General features: G+C 37.5%; 1 protein-coding gene across 1 annotated transcript; it reads left to right on the forward strand.

The window, feature by feature from the left end:
- Positions 1-565: 565 nt before the first annotated feature.
- Positions 566-12,766, forward strand: LOC124363340. The gene is made up of 2 exons (XM_046818589.1): positions 566-988; positions 12,545-12,766. The coding sequence occupies exons 1-2, from the start codon at positions 566-568 to the stop codon at positions 12,764-12,766; spliced, it is 645 nt and encodes a 214-aa protein (XP_046674545.1).
- Positions 12,767-14,834: the final 2,068 nt, after the last annotated feature.

Here is a 14,834-nt window from a genome sequence, read left to right on the forward strand (position 1 = left end):
TAATATCAGAGAATATTATGCCAAAACTTCAGTCTGGTTTTCGCCAAAATCACAGCACATGTACAGCTTTGGTCAATTTGTTTGAGGATTTATTTAGACCTAAATATAGAAGAAAAATAGTTCTTTGGTTCTTTTGGATTATTCACAAGCTTTATACTCTATAAATCATGAATTATTGATTGTAAAATTTAATTATTATGCGTTTGATCAAGGCCTTCGTAATTGGTTGAAATCTTATCTCCAAGAACGACTGCATGTAACAAAATTGGGAAATGAGTTTTCCAGTCCCCTTTTCAGACTGCGAGGCGTGCCTCAAGGTAGTTGCTTGGGTCCAATATTGTTTAACTTGTACACGTCTGATCTGCCGAGGTGTGTAAGACACTGCACAGCTCACCTTTACGCAGACAACTGCCAGTTACATTTGTCCTATGATAATGAAGCAGCAAACACAGCTATCCAACAAATAAATTCCGAACTGCTGAATATCTCTGACTTGTCTCAGAAAAATTGCCAGAAGTTAAACATAGGCAAATGTAACGTGCTTCACACAGGTCCATAAGCTCTGATGCAGACCCTCAGTGAACGTGGTGTGAGTGTTGAGCTCGGTGGCGAGAGGTTGGCAGTGAAAAATAGTGTTAAAACTCTCGGCGTTGTGCTTGACAGCAATCTCACCTTCTCTGAGCACGTAACATTTAGTGTTCAGCGGGCTTTAGGTTGTTTGAAAGGGCTGCACAGATACCGAACACTACTGCCAGAGTGTGCCAAGATGCAGATCATGCAGTCAATGGTCTTATGTGTATTTAACTGCTGCTATCCAAATAGTACTACAAAGGAGGATGCTGGCAGAATTCAAAGGCTGCAAAATTCTGCCATAAGATTTATCTTCAGCCTCAGTAAATTTGATCACGTCTCCCCTTCTCGAAAAGATGCTAATATCATCGCAATGCAGGACGTGTGCAGAATGATGACCTGCTGCATGGTCCACAAGGTACTAACAACCGGGGAGCCCGAGTATCTAAGCGAGAGACTCCTTCGTCGGGAGCGAAAAGGTTGTGACTATTTCGGTCCGACCATGTTCAACGATATCCCTGTTAACCTCAAACAAATTAGATATGTTCCTAATTTCAAACTTAAACTTAAGGAACATTTTTGCCATAGGATTGTTTGTGTAAAGCTTTATGTTGTGTTGTGATATTTAAGTATTAATTTATTGTGTATTTGTATATTTATGTATTTATTGACCTGAGTTGATTTGAAAAACAATTTGTAAAATTGAAATACGCTCGTGTAATAAAGGCATTTTTATTTATTATTTACCAATACCATTCATTACATTACTTAGATAGTTTATATGATATGGGGACTGATGTATTAAGAACTATCTAGACAGTCTAGATTGATCACTTCTCGCAATGTCATGTGCAGCAGACGTAAACATGCGATTGACTCAAGCACAGAAGTTTAGCTAAATTAACGGTTTGTAAAAGAAAACTCTTAATCTTATGTCATATGATGTTAGTAAAATAATCTTACTTCCGAAACTCTCTGTACATTGGAGTGGATTATTTTCAATTCCGACTCACTTTTTGCCCACTCAAACAAGCGGGTGGGGCCGAAGGCCGGACCCGGACCAATTAGAGTTAATGTATTCTTTTCGACTCTCATTGTATTTCCCACAATAGAGTTTTAAATCACATTTACCAATCCGTCATCAAACAAACGCGTTTCAAACACATCACATTATTGGTGATGATTTTTCACGTAAAGCGCTGGGGTGAGGGCCCACCGATTGAAACCATTGAAAAACACGCCACTCATTAATTACGGCTAATTATAAAGAGTACACTCGGTTCCAGCCCAGTGTGGAACACCGCGTCGGTTTCCTATCGCTGTTTATATTTTTACCAGATATTTATGTTTCCAATTGCATCGATGTCTTTTTTTCAATTCCGCAAATCATTAATTTCAGAATCAATTGGTGGTTTCCCGTTACACGGCCGTAAATGAGTGAATAATTTGTTGCTCTGGTAGTTATTCGTTTATTAGTTTAACATTAAAAATTTTCAAACTGGAATTTTTGGAAACTTTTGTAATTTATTTTACAGTATTTAAGGGTGAATGCATTCATCGTTCATAATATGAACACTCCTGCATTATCTAAACCTCTAGTAGAACTCAGTAAAATCTCAGGAGATAAAAAGTGACCCGAGGCTCAAACATTCAAGACTTCAGAAAAATGAAGTCTTACTCTGACACAATAGCACAGTGTAGCGGGTAAGGGGCTGTTATCGCGAGATAACCGGATCAAGCAACATCGAGCGTGGCTGCTGCTTAGATGGGTGACCGTTGAGCGATCCTGTCCTCGCAAGCAGTCTGTCCGCCTGTTATTTATGATGGTTCAGAAGTCACTTTAAGCCTTTGGTCTCCAGGTTTAATATTATAGAGAAGGCTTTTTAAATCCCTTTTAAACCCCTAATAAAATAAGAAACCCCTTAACTTTACCTAACTAAAACCAATTGATTGTGAAAATAATCACATAGTTATAGCTTTGTCATATTTAAGTAACTAAAATTACCCAAAGTTATCTGGAAAAATCTTACAAATATTAATAAATCACTAAAAGCGTTACTAGGAGCTAATCTAGGGAACGTCTGTACCAATTTGGCTAATTAGTTTTTTTTATTTTTGTTGAACACCAAAGGAAGGTTTATAGAAGAGATATATTTTCAGGAATATTTTAAAAGTAAACAGGTGTTGACGATTTCAGATTAATTTCGCGAAATAGGCAAAAACATTTGTTTACATTAAAATTTTAGGAAGTGTTCCATATACAGTGATTGATCAGTAGAGAAATGAAGAGTTCAAAGACGAACTTACAATCTAATCCTCACCCGTGACGAAGTTAAACCTTCGAATTATTTAAAAATTAGAAATACCTATTAAATCGCTGATTTAAACCCCTTTATAAACAAAATCAAATGTTTTTACATACGGTACTCTATACTACAGTTCGAAAAGTAACTTTTTCCTCGCAAATTTTAATATAAACAATTATTTTAAATATTAAATTAAATTAGTTTCATGAATTTTCCACTCTCAGAACACAAGCTAAGTAATCCTACGAATATGCTCTTTGCATAGATAGTCTTTTCAAGATTACGAATGTATTTATTTCCTTTACAGGGGCCAGAACGCAAACTCAACTGTGGAACCATAAATGAATTAGACAGGAAGTGAAGTTAATGGCCGGATTAAACACTGCCGATTCCAAAGTTAAAGGAATGTGAACTAAACTTAGCCACTTTAAATATTTTAGCCGGAACTTTAACGGTGTAAATAGACATTTTTAGACTGCTCGTTTAAAAAATGGCTGTATAACCATTTCTACAGTCTTATTTTTATATAGCCATTTTCTATAGACAAATGGCCTGTACTTCATCTTTATATGCATACACATAGTATACACTTATAGCACTATTGACAAAACTATAAACTCCTAGCAATAGCTTTTTGTTGATGAGATCTCAGAATATATCTGCAAGAACCTAATTTAAATAACACCGGTTATTAATACATTAGCCCCCGTATCTGGGTAACAAATAAAACTGTAAACAAAATCATTAAAATGCTAAACGCCAGTCTCTGGGAGCTGAATACTTTATGGGAAGCGTGTGTACCAAGTGAATGGAGGTTTTTATTGCCGCGTAGACGGGAGACGGCTGTTACTTTGCCTGGAAAGTTTTACAATTGTAGTAAAACTGTTTAATTACACCAAGTCAACCTCGTATAACATTCGCTGAATTACTTTTTATACGTTGTAAAAACAGGGTACAGCGTACAAAAGCTAATGGTATTATAAGCTTTGCAAACCGGAAGAGGCAATCAAATATGTCAAAATAATAATACTAATACTTTGAACTCTTTATTTACAAAAAACTCTTGATTAGTTTTAATTTTTATATCTAATAATAAGTAAAGCTTCTACAAATTAGGCGAAAATACTTTAGGTTCATTTAGGCATGCAATGATATGAGATTGGTCTATATCACCTAAAGGCAGGAAATGTGCGCAATTTGTCTTCACAAATAATCACAAATCGATTATGGAAGTGATTTATTAACAATATTTTAGTGTTTTACTTTCGCTTCATAAGTGGAATTTAACTTGAAACGTATCACCCGAAATGCGTTTACGTACTTGTTTTGTTTAAATGTTAATTTGTTATTTTGTAACTGGTGCAAAAACTCAGGCAATTTTTAGAGATAGTGAGTGTATGAAATCGTTGTAGTGTGTCGTTGTATAATTTACAAATAATAATTTTGACTTTAGTGGTTTGATAATAATAGTGTTTCTAATACAACACGTGTACAACTCAAAAGTAGGAGTAAAGGAACTTCAAAAACGACGTTTTGGAAAGATGCAGAATCTTTCCGGAAACGAGTGTACAATTGAATCAGAATTTACCTTCCGTTCCAATATACTTTACTTCAGCAAAGCGGGCACCCAATACCAATAAAACTGTTTTTACTAAAAAAGAAATTAAGGGGCAGAATCCCTTATAGTTGATTAGTATACGGAGTAAAACTAAAAAGCCTCACATACTGGCCTTAACACTTCAATCATTTGAACACTTTTTTTTCTCATAATCTTATAATAATATATTGAAAACGTTATAAGAGACAGGTAGACCAGAACTCTTCAAGGGAAATGTGTATTACAGATGAAAATGAATCTAAATTCCCCAAATTTGGTCAAAATATAAATACTATTGTATAAGTTTAACTTTACTTATTATTACGTTAGTTACTATTAGTTGATACTTTTTAGAGCTTCATTAATTTATATGCTTTAGATTAGCTTATTGTACTTATCTGTAGCTACAACAAGACTTTCCCAGCACTACAACATATGCACAGTGAGCAAATCTGTTTAAAATATATCAGGAGATGTCCCTATTTCAAGAAACAAATAAGTATTTTAGAATCATTAATGGACTTACCATTTGGCCATTGTTATAAAGTTGGAGAGCAAATACGTACACCCAGATTTATACTATGGATATCCATTAATCATAAATGGTATACGGTAGAGTAGTTTTTTATAAATCTTTTAACAGTTATTATTGATGCGTAAGGAGTGAATTGGAGTCCTGCAGTTGATCAGATTGAACAAATCATTCAAGGTGATACAATCCAATTTTAGATTGGAATACCTTAAAAATTTTTTTAATAATAGCCCTTCGATATAGAGAAGTTTGCGGTATGGTAGTTAAAGTCGTTTCTATCGAAAATTCGAACTCCAATGAGACAGAGCTGTGAAATAAAAGAGCGAAACAGTTCCTAGGTGAGCACTGGCATTACTAAGTAAGCAACTAGGATATTATTTTATGAATGACCTTTTGTGGCCTTAAAAAATAAATTCTCTTCTTATCAATAAAAATTTGAAAAATAATTATTATTTTACTTATCTTATCATTACCTAATGTTTATTTGTATATTTTCTTTTATTAGAAAATATAAATGTTATGTTATATTTTGTAAAAGTAGAAGTCGCCGTAACTGAGCTGTTTTATTCGTTAGTAATGATAAAAGTCTATATAGTGCCTACTGCTGAAACAGTCCATAATTATTAGGAACTTAAAAATAGTTTAAAATTCGTGGATTTTGAAATCTATTTTAATCGATTTTTAAAATCTTTGCTTTGAATTCAGTTGTGGTATGCAGTTCAATACTGAGTTTAAATTTTGATAAAAGTGCATGTTATTTTATCCACAATTGAGTTCAGTGATGTAACAAATTGTCTTCTGTTTTGTGTTTTTCAAGTAGATTCTTGGGAAATATTCAATCAATAAAATCAATAAATTAAATTCTTTATTGCTATAGGCATGTCTTTATTGGATAAACATCGTAAAGTTAAGTCGTTATTGTCTCTATTTTTATTAAATGTTGATAAATTGAGGTTTTTATTGGTTCGAGATTCAAAACGTTTAGCAGTTACTTACAATGATGTTATTGTAAGTATATAATGTAGAAAGGTAGAAGTAAACCTCACAAAGTTTTGTGTAAAAGGCTTTTTTGAGGTTCAATTCCAATTTCAAGTATATGTTGCATCTGTCAATAAGTAAATAACTACAGTTCAAAAAGAACTGTGTACGTTCTCTGGTAAACCAAAGAGACATTTGGCAGCCCAGGTGTTAGGACTAGCAAAACTTCATGGTTTGGCATTCACCATCATTAAACTTAATCCTTTATATTTATAAGAGTAGTGTAAAAATATTCGCTAACGCTCAGCCAAAGTTCATGGAGAGACTGACATTTACCATCATCGAACTCAGTGTTTCCCACTTATAAATAACTGTCAAATCTAAAGGACAGTTCGATTTCGAGATATCGTGCGGACAGACAGAAATGAAATGTGTCCTGCCCCTCGAGTGATAGGCTTCGCTAACGCTTAGCCAATGACCGATACGTTTTCCCCATCGACTGAACAGCATCAGTGGCCACTGGAATTTTTCATACCCCGTCTAGACAGTGGATTAGGGTGCGCTGCGAGGCAAAGAGTGCCCTTTATGAGGGTGTAAAGCGGACCATATTACTGTCATATTAATGTCAAGAGAACCCTTGTTTTTCTCTCGTTTTTTACAACGCCACTTGTTTTACGCTTAGAAGGGAAATTAGTTGTGGCACTTAAGTGGGTCGCTCTCGGCACAGCTAATTCAATTATAACACGCGCCGCTAAAATTAAAACAGAGGCCATAAAAACTCAATTTCTCCACGTCTCTTAATTCTAGCTTGGGTTTTCGTTAGGAAAATGTTTTAAACTCTTGTGAGGATTTTGATTATCTTCAAATTAATTAGTTTTTACTTAATTTACCTTATGATTTGTAACCTTTATTCACGAAATTTGCACTTTCTCTAATGTCCAAAACTATTGTAATAATCACTTGCATTTCAGGCATCTCTTGCAGTTACTTCTATTTATTTTGCAGGTTTTCTGTTAGAAAAAAATCGAAAAAGTTGTGTCTTCATTGCACTTTTGAAGTTTAACGGACTTATAATATATAATTCTTTTGAAGAAATTGTCCTTACTGAACTGGAAGCCCTTGAACTTTCCTCGTGCGGATGCACATTGGGAAAACCTATTTCTATTTTTTACGTAATAGATACAATAAAATAAATTCAACCTTCTTCAGCGTCATACATAGAATATAATATTTTATATATAACAATTGCTTGTATTTATTTTATATAAAGTCAGTCATGAGAAGTACATCGACTATGTAGGTCTTCTTTACACGAATGAATCTGGGTAAAACCGATGAGAAGAGAATTCTATAAAAGAAATCCTTTTCCTAAAAGTTGAAAAAGTTAGAGTGGGTTTACACATGTTGAGAAAACAAATTTCTACGGTATCTATTAATAGCTTTACTCAGATCTCACTGGCGGTCTCCACCAGCATATGTCATATAGAGAAGTAGTAGCATATGTAAAATAGTAGCGCTTCTAATAGTAGCCAGAAGCGCAATGTGATCGGAGCAAATTCTCTACGTACAGGTTACTAGCTGTTGCCTGCGGCTATAAGCTTCATGTTTCTTCAGTACGACCTATACTAGCCTTTTTAAATTGGTTAATGCTATCTGAGATAAGGTGTGATCGTTGGTATCATACATATTGGTATATTATATGGTTACAGTAGTGGGGGATACGAGACAATGTTTCGAACTTCACATTATTTGACTCTTGCGTTTATGAGATGTTTTGAAACTGTTAAGAACAGAGGTACAAATCTATGAGGTCGCAGGGGGAAAAAGTGTTCATAGTTTAATTAGAACTAACAACTTTTGCGGTAACAAGAATTTATTTTAAACATGAAATTTAGTTAACAACAGTAGCATGGAGATTGTAATAGTAGATATTTTAGTTGAATTGAAGCCATTGACGCTGATGTCTCGTCGTTATCTCCAATGGCAATGAACAAAACCTGTTTAACTAACTTTTGATTAACATTCTTGCCTATGTTAAGAACTACATTGTTTTCAATAAATACTTATATAGTACCGTTGGGATATTTTAGCCAAGGGACGTTTTAGCTGCTTCAAGTCACGTAAAGATATGAACAAGTGAAATTTAGCGCAAACTTTCTTGTAATATTTTTTGTATTTAATACCAATTACCATCAGAATACATAATTAGTGTTAATAAAATGTTATACATTGGATTTCATTTTTATTGGACTATGGGCCAGAAGCTTGTTCTGTCTCAACCATTGTGCAATTAATTTTATACTTGTTCCATATATATGTTATATGTTTTTACTAAATTCCGTGGAATAGAACAAATAGCTCTGTTTTGTCCTTTTTAAATATAAATTAAATTTGGCCGATAACTGCTATAGTTCGCTAATAGAATTTTTTAGCTTATAAAATTAAAGAAATAGTGGAATTGTGCGCCTTTAAATGAATAACAAAAAAGTGTGAAATACTGAAAGATTTTATATACAAACCTTCATGCGGATTGTTATCGTCATGGTTTTGTAAGGAAACTTAGTACCTAATTAGGCAACAGTACATACAATATAATGTTTTAAAAGTTTTTATAGACAAAAATGCTAAAGCTTAAAATTCTTACAAAACTAAAACTAGGAAAATGCAGAAACAGCAGTCCACAATGGCCCTAAAGTACTCGAAGAACAAGGTTTCTTAAAGCCTTCTTAAACCGGTGCTTATTTAAGTTGACAATTTGCATGTACTGCTCGAGAAAACTTAACAGGAAGAATAGTCTAATCCTGGCGTCGACGCTCCTAATCCGCTAAGTCCCGGACTCAGGGAGTTGCTTACCCACTTCTCTCCAGCTGGTACTACAACTTATTAGACCCTGTTTCACACAGTCCGCCCTCTATCTCCGAGAGGTACGCATGGTTCTAGTATCAGTCTTGTACTTATAGCCCTTAGTGTGGACAGGAGGCAATCTCTATGAAGAATATATGTGTTGTGAATTGCAAAACTAAAAAAATGTAATGAAAATACAATAGTATTATTAGAAGTGTTTTGTATGGTTATGCAACAAGAATACAGATACAGGTTAACTATAAAGTGAAAACAAATTCCATTAAAATTAACTACACTCATGATTGGTTGTCAGAAAAATATTTCATCAACTAATGCCCATAATGAATAAAAGGAATACAATACGTACAAATAAAACAAACGTAGTGCATAGTATTGTTTAGTTAGAAGATATTAGCAGAGGCAGTATAGGTGAATCCAAAATCTTCAAGGCATCGAATATATTTCATGTTCTGTATGCAAGTATTAAAGTATATACCGGGTGTAAATTAAGTGCTGATACGTCTGGATATATTCCAAACGGATTGAGTTATCGATTTAAAATCTTCACCATACCTATTAAAACAACTTTTTTGAACATTTTGAAGGATACAAATTTCTTACCCCTTCAAAGGGGTGGAAAGGGGGGATCACTTAGCATTTTTTCGTTGTAACCCATATCTTGTGACATTTCATTGGAAAGGTAAGTTCAAAAGAAACACAATAACGTGAACAAAACATCTCTACGAAGATCCTAGAAAAAGTTATGAACAAACAAACCCTCACATTTAAGGGTGCAAATTAATTCCTGATACACCTTGATACACGGATTGAGATACCAATGTACAACCTCCACCAGACTAATCAAATATTACTTTTTTCGAGTTTTTGAAAAATTTCAACTCTCTTTTCAAAGGGGAGTAGAAGGGGGTAACTGAATTTTCTAATTGCAATCATTATCTTGTGACATGTCACTTTAAAGGTATATTTAATAGAAACACAATGGCATGAACAAAATATCTCTATGACGATGCTAGAAAAAGGTTTAGGCGAATAATTCCTTACATTGTAATGCCACCTAGAAAAAGACACCTCTTACGAAAATTATACTCATCACAAATATTAGATACTACGTAAAGGGATAAGCTGGGCCCCTCAAAGTCTTACTAAAAGATATCACGCATGCATTGTGCTTATATGCGTAAGACATTGGCATTGTCCTTACAGATAAATACTTTTTGGCGTTATTAGAAGCCAGGAGCAACAAACAACTGATAACACTCAACTACGACATGTTCGGCGCTCCCGGTTTGTGCATCATGTGTTGTTTGTGCGTATCTTTTAAAGTGGTCGTGCCCACGTATGCGTTCATGGTTTCAATAAAAAATACCTTTGTAATTTTTATAACAATTTTATGATATATTTTATGATAATAGTTGATATATTTTAAATTTTTTATAATCAATGTAAAACAGCTGATACCTATCAAAAGAGGAAATATTTGCTGCTCTCAGCTTGTGCAAGCATACCTTTAAAATGGTCGTGCTCGCTTATGCCTTGACGGATTCCGTTGAAACTAGTAGGCTACCGTTGGAATCGCGTTACAATTGAACAAATAGTTGGTTTCAAGTACAATTTTTTATAATTATACTGTTCTTTTTTTATTTGACTTTAAAATATTTTTAACAGGCGTCATTTTTTAATACTTAAGAAAATAACATAATTTTATCTCCTCTTCCCTATTCAAACGTATGTGTACAATTTGATTTCTTTAGCTGTACTAGTTTTAGAGATAATAATTTGTTAATGAAAAATACAAAATGGCGGCTAACGGGTAACCAATGTGGAAATTGGAATTTATACATTTTTAGCTTAGAATCACACACAGAATTTTAAACTACATAGCTAGCTCAACCATTTGTTACACCCTTTACATGTATACTCTAATATAGGTACTAAATACTATAATACGTAAATGTTATGTATAAGTTCCACAGTTTTATTGTAATTATAAATATTATTAAATTAATTACTGTTATGAAATGTTATAATACTTAGCTTCCTCTCGAAATTACACTTACTTTCTATTACAGTATTAGCGTTTGGTAATTTTTATGTCACTGTCCATCTTAATTTAACGAAGTTTGTTTATACTAATATGTAAAAATATTATTTAAATGTTTCATCGATGAGTAATTAAGCTGTAAGATTCCACAAAACTTTGCAGAAACTACTTCAAAGTTGATATAAACTTTCTCTGGATTAAAGTATTTTTTTTTTTTTACCAGGAAAATCAACCCTATGGCTATTAAAACACTAAGTAATGTCTTCCTTTAATAATTTTTTATTAATGAGCGTTATGTGATAGATGTGATGTTTAACTTATCAAATTAATAAAACATTGTTTTAGTGAAATTTTAAAATCCTAAATAATGTATACAAATAATAATAATAATTATTATGATTATCTCAGATTATGGTAAGTAAATTAGAATGCAGATACAGGATAGTAACCTGCTCCTCAGGAATAACTGAAGACAGGAGAGATGCAGTTGACTCCTACAAGGATAAGCCGTGCCGCATCTAATGAACCATAAACTAAATTAGCATTGCAGTTAATATTCTTCAGGAGCTGGAAACAATTTATAGGAGCCCCTGGGAGGTATACATCTCTCCGTCTCTCCGTGGATAACCCGATACCATCTTTGTTGTGCTCCCACCTCGCCTGTGTACTGCTCGCTCACCTCTGCTATGCTTCTTAGCCTACTACCAGCAGCTGGTCCTTTGTTACACTTCCACCTCGCCTGTGTACTGCTCGCTCACCTCTGCTAGGCTTCTTACTACCAGCAGCTGGTCCTTTGCTACACTTCCACCTCGCCTGTGTACTGCTTGCTCACCTCTGCTAGGCTTCTTACTACCAGCAGCTGGTCCTTTGTTACACTTCCACCTCGCCTGTGTACTGCTTGCTCACCTCTGCTAGGCTTCTTACTACCAGCAGCTGGTCCATTGTTACACTTCCACCTCGCCTGTATACTGCTTGCTCACCTCTGCTAGGCTTCTTACTACCAGCAGCTGGTCCTTTGTTACACTTCCACCTCGCCTGTGTACTGCTCGCTCACCTCTGCTAGGCTTCTTACTACCAGCAGCTGGTCCTTTGTTACACTTCCACCTCGCCTGTGTACTGCTTGCTCACCTCTGCTAGGCTTCTTACTACCAGCAGCTGGTCCTTTGTTACACTTCCACCTCGCCTGTGTACTGCTTGCTCACCTCTGCTAGGCTTCTTACTACCAGCAGCTGGTCCTTTGTTACACTTCCACCTCGCCTGTGTACTGCTTGCTCACCTCTGCTAGGCTTCTTACTACCAGCAGCTGGTCCTTTGTTACACTTCCACCTCGCCTGTGTACTGCTTGCTCACCTCTGCTAGGCTTCTTACTACCAGCAGCTGGTCCTTTGTTACACTTCCACCTCGCCTGTGTACTGCTTGCTCACCTCTGCTAGGCTTCTTACTACCAGCAGCTGGTCCTTTGTTACACTTCCACCTCGCCTGTGTACTGCTTGCTCACCTCTGCTAGGCTTCTTACTACCAGCAGCTGGTCCTTTGTTACACTTCCACCTCGCCTGTGTACTGCTTGCTCACCTCTGCTAGGCTTCTTACTACCAGCAGCTGGTCCTTTGTTACACTTCCACCTCGCCTGTGTACTGCTTGCTCACCTCTGCTAGGCTTCTTACTACCAGCAGCTGGTCCTTTGTTACACTTCCACCTCGCCTGTGTACTGCTTGCTCACCTCTGCTAGGCTTCTTACTACCAGCAGCTGGTCCTTTGTTACACTTCCACCTCGCCTGTGTACTGCTCGCTCACCTCTGCTAGGCTTCTTACTACCAGCAGCTGGTCCTTTGTTACACTTCCACCTCGCCTGTGTACTGCTCGCTCACCTCTGCTAGGCTTCTTACTACCAGCAGCTGGTCCTTTGTTACACTTCCACCTCGCCTGTGTACTGCTCGCTCACCTCTGCTAGGCTTCTTACTACCAGCAGCTGGTCCTTTGTTACACTTCCACCTCGCCTGTGTACTGCTCGCTCACCTCTGCTAGGCTTCTTACTACCAGCAGAGCTCACCTCTGCTAGGCTTCTTACTACCAGCAGCTGGTCCTTTGTTACACTTCCACCTCGCCTGTGTACTGCTTGCTCACCTCTGCTAGGCTTCTTACTACCAGCAGCTGGTCCTTTGTTACACTTCCACCTCGCCTGTGTACTGCTTGCTCACCTCTGCTAGGCTTCTTACTACCAGCAGCTGGTCCTTTGTTACACTTCCACCTCGCCTGTGTACTGCTTGCTCACCTCTGCTAGGCTTCTTACTACCAGCAGCTGGTCCTTTGTTACACTTCCACCTCGCCTGTGTACTGCTTGCTCACCTCTGCTAGGCTTCTTACTACCAGCAGCTGGTCCTTTGCTACACTTCCACCTCGCCTGTGTACTGCTTGCTCACCTCTGCTAGGCTTCTTACTACCAGCTGCTGTTCCTTTGCTACACTTCCACCTCGCCTGTGTACTGCTTGCTCACCTCTGCTAGGCTTCTTACTACCAGCTGCTGTTCCTTTGCTACACTTCCACCTCGCCTGAGTACTGCTTGCTCACCTCTGCTAGGCTTCTTACTACCAGCTGCTGTTCCCCTTTGGCTACACTTCCACCTCGCCTGAGTTACTGCTTGCTCACCTCAGCTCAGGCTTCTAACAACGACCAGAGCTGTTCCATATGCTACTAAACTTCCAAACCTCGCCTGAGTAAACTGATTGGCTCATCGTCTGCTAGGGCTCTCTCTTAACAACCAGCTGCTGGTTTCCTTCCTTTGCTACTACCTTCCCACCTCGCCTGGGCACAGCTTGCTCAACCCTCAACTAGGACGTTCTTACTACCATCTAGTTGCTGCTGTAACCCTTTGCTACACTATCCTACCTCGCCTGGGTTACTGCTTGATCATCTCCTATCACATCAGCGTAGGCTTCCGTACAACGACCAGCTTTTGGATGTTCCTTTGCTAAATAACTTCCACCTCGCCATGAGTAATGATTGCTCACCTCAGCTAGGATTTCTTTACAACTACCATCTAGTTGCTGCTCCTTTGCTACACTTCCACCTCGCCTGCACTATGCATGTCTCACCTCTACTAGGCTTCTTACTACCATCTAGTTGCTGTGCTCCTTTGGCTACACTTCCCACCTCGCCTGGTACTGCATGCTCACCTCAGCTAGGCTATTCTTACTACCATCTAGTAGCTGCTCATATGTTATGCTGACACTTCCACCCTCGCCTGGGTAACTGATTGCTCATCTCTGCTAGGCTTCTTACTACGACCAGCTGCTGTTCCTGTTGCTACACCTTCCACGATCGCCTGAGTGTACTGCTCGCTCACCTTTCTGCTAGCTTCTTACTACCAGCTGCTGTACCTTTGCTCCACATTTCCACCTCGCATGGGCCTATACTGATGCTCCCCATCTCTGCTAGGAGAAGGCTTCTACTACCAGCAGCTGTGCTCCTTTGCTACACTTTCCAACCTCGCCTGGGTACTGCATTGCTCACCTCACTAGGCTTTCTTACAACGACCATCTTGTTTGCTGATCCTTTGCTAAACTTCCCACCTCGCCTGAGTACAGGATTGCTCATACTCTGCTAGGCTTCTTACTACCATGGCCTGCTGTTCCTTTAGCTACACACTTCCATCATCGCTGTGTACGATCGATCACTTCTGCTAGGCTTCTTACTACCAGCCTGCTGTACACTTTGCTACATTTCCACTCGCCTGAAGTACTGAAAGGCTCATCTCTATAGCTTTCAACTTCAGGTTGCTGCTCCTTAGCTACACTTCCACCCTCGCCTGGGTACTGCTGAGCTCACCTCAGATAAGATCTTCTTACAACGACCAGCAGTTCCTTTGCTACAACTTCCACCTCGCCTGCGACATGAATAGCTCATCTCTCAGCTAGGCTTTCTTACTACGCATCTAGTTGCTGCTCC

Source organism: Homalodisca vitripennis, chromosome 5 (assembly GCF_021130785.1).
Source record: "Homalodisca vitripennis isolate AUS2020 chromosome 5, UT_GWSS_2.1, whole genome shotgun sequence".
NCBI classification, from domain to species: domain Eukaryota; kingdom Metazoa; phylum Arthropoda; class Insecta; order Hemiptera; family Cicadellidae; genus Homalodisca; species Homalodisca vitripennis.

What these genes read in the sequence shown, in the direction of transcription:
- LOC124363340 (XM_046818589.1), top strand. Translation starts at nt 566, where the DNA reads ATGCAGACCCTCAGTGAACGTGGTGTGAGTGTTGAGCTCGGTGGCGAG. An exon ending in CCTGCTGCATGGTCCACAAG is followed by an intron (nt 989 to 12,544) that starts GTACTAACAACC and finishes CACCTCTGCTAG; the next exon opens with GCTTCTTACTACCAGCAGCT.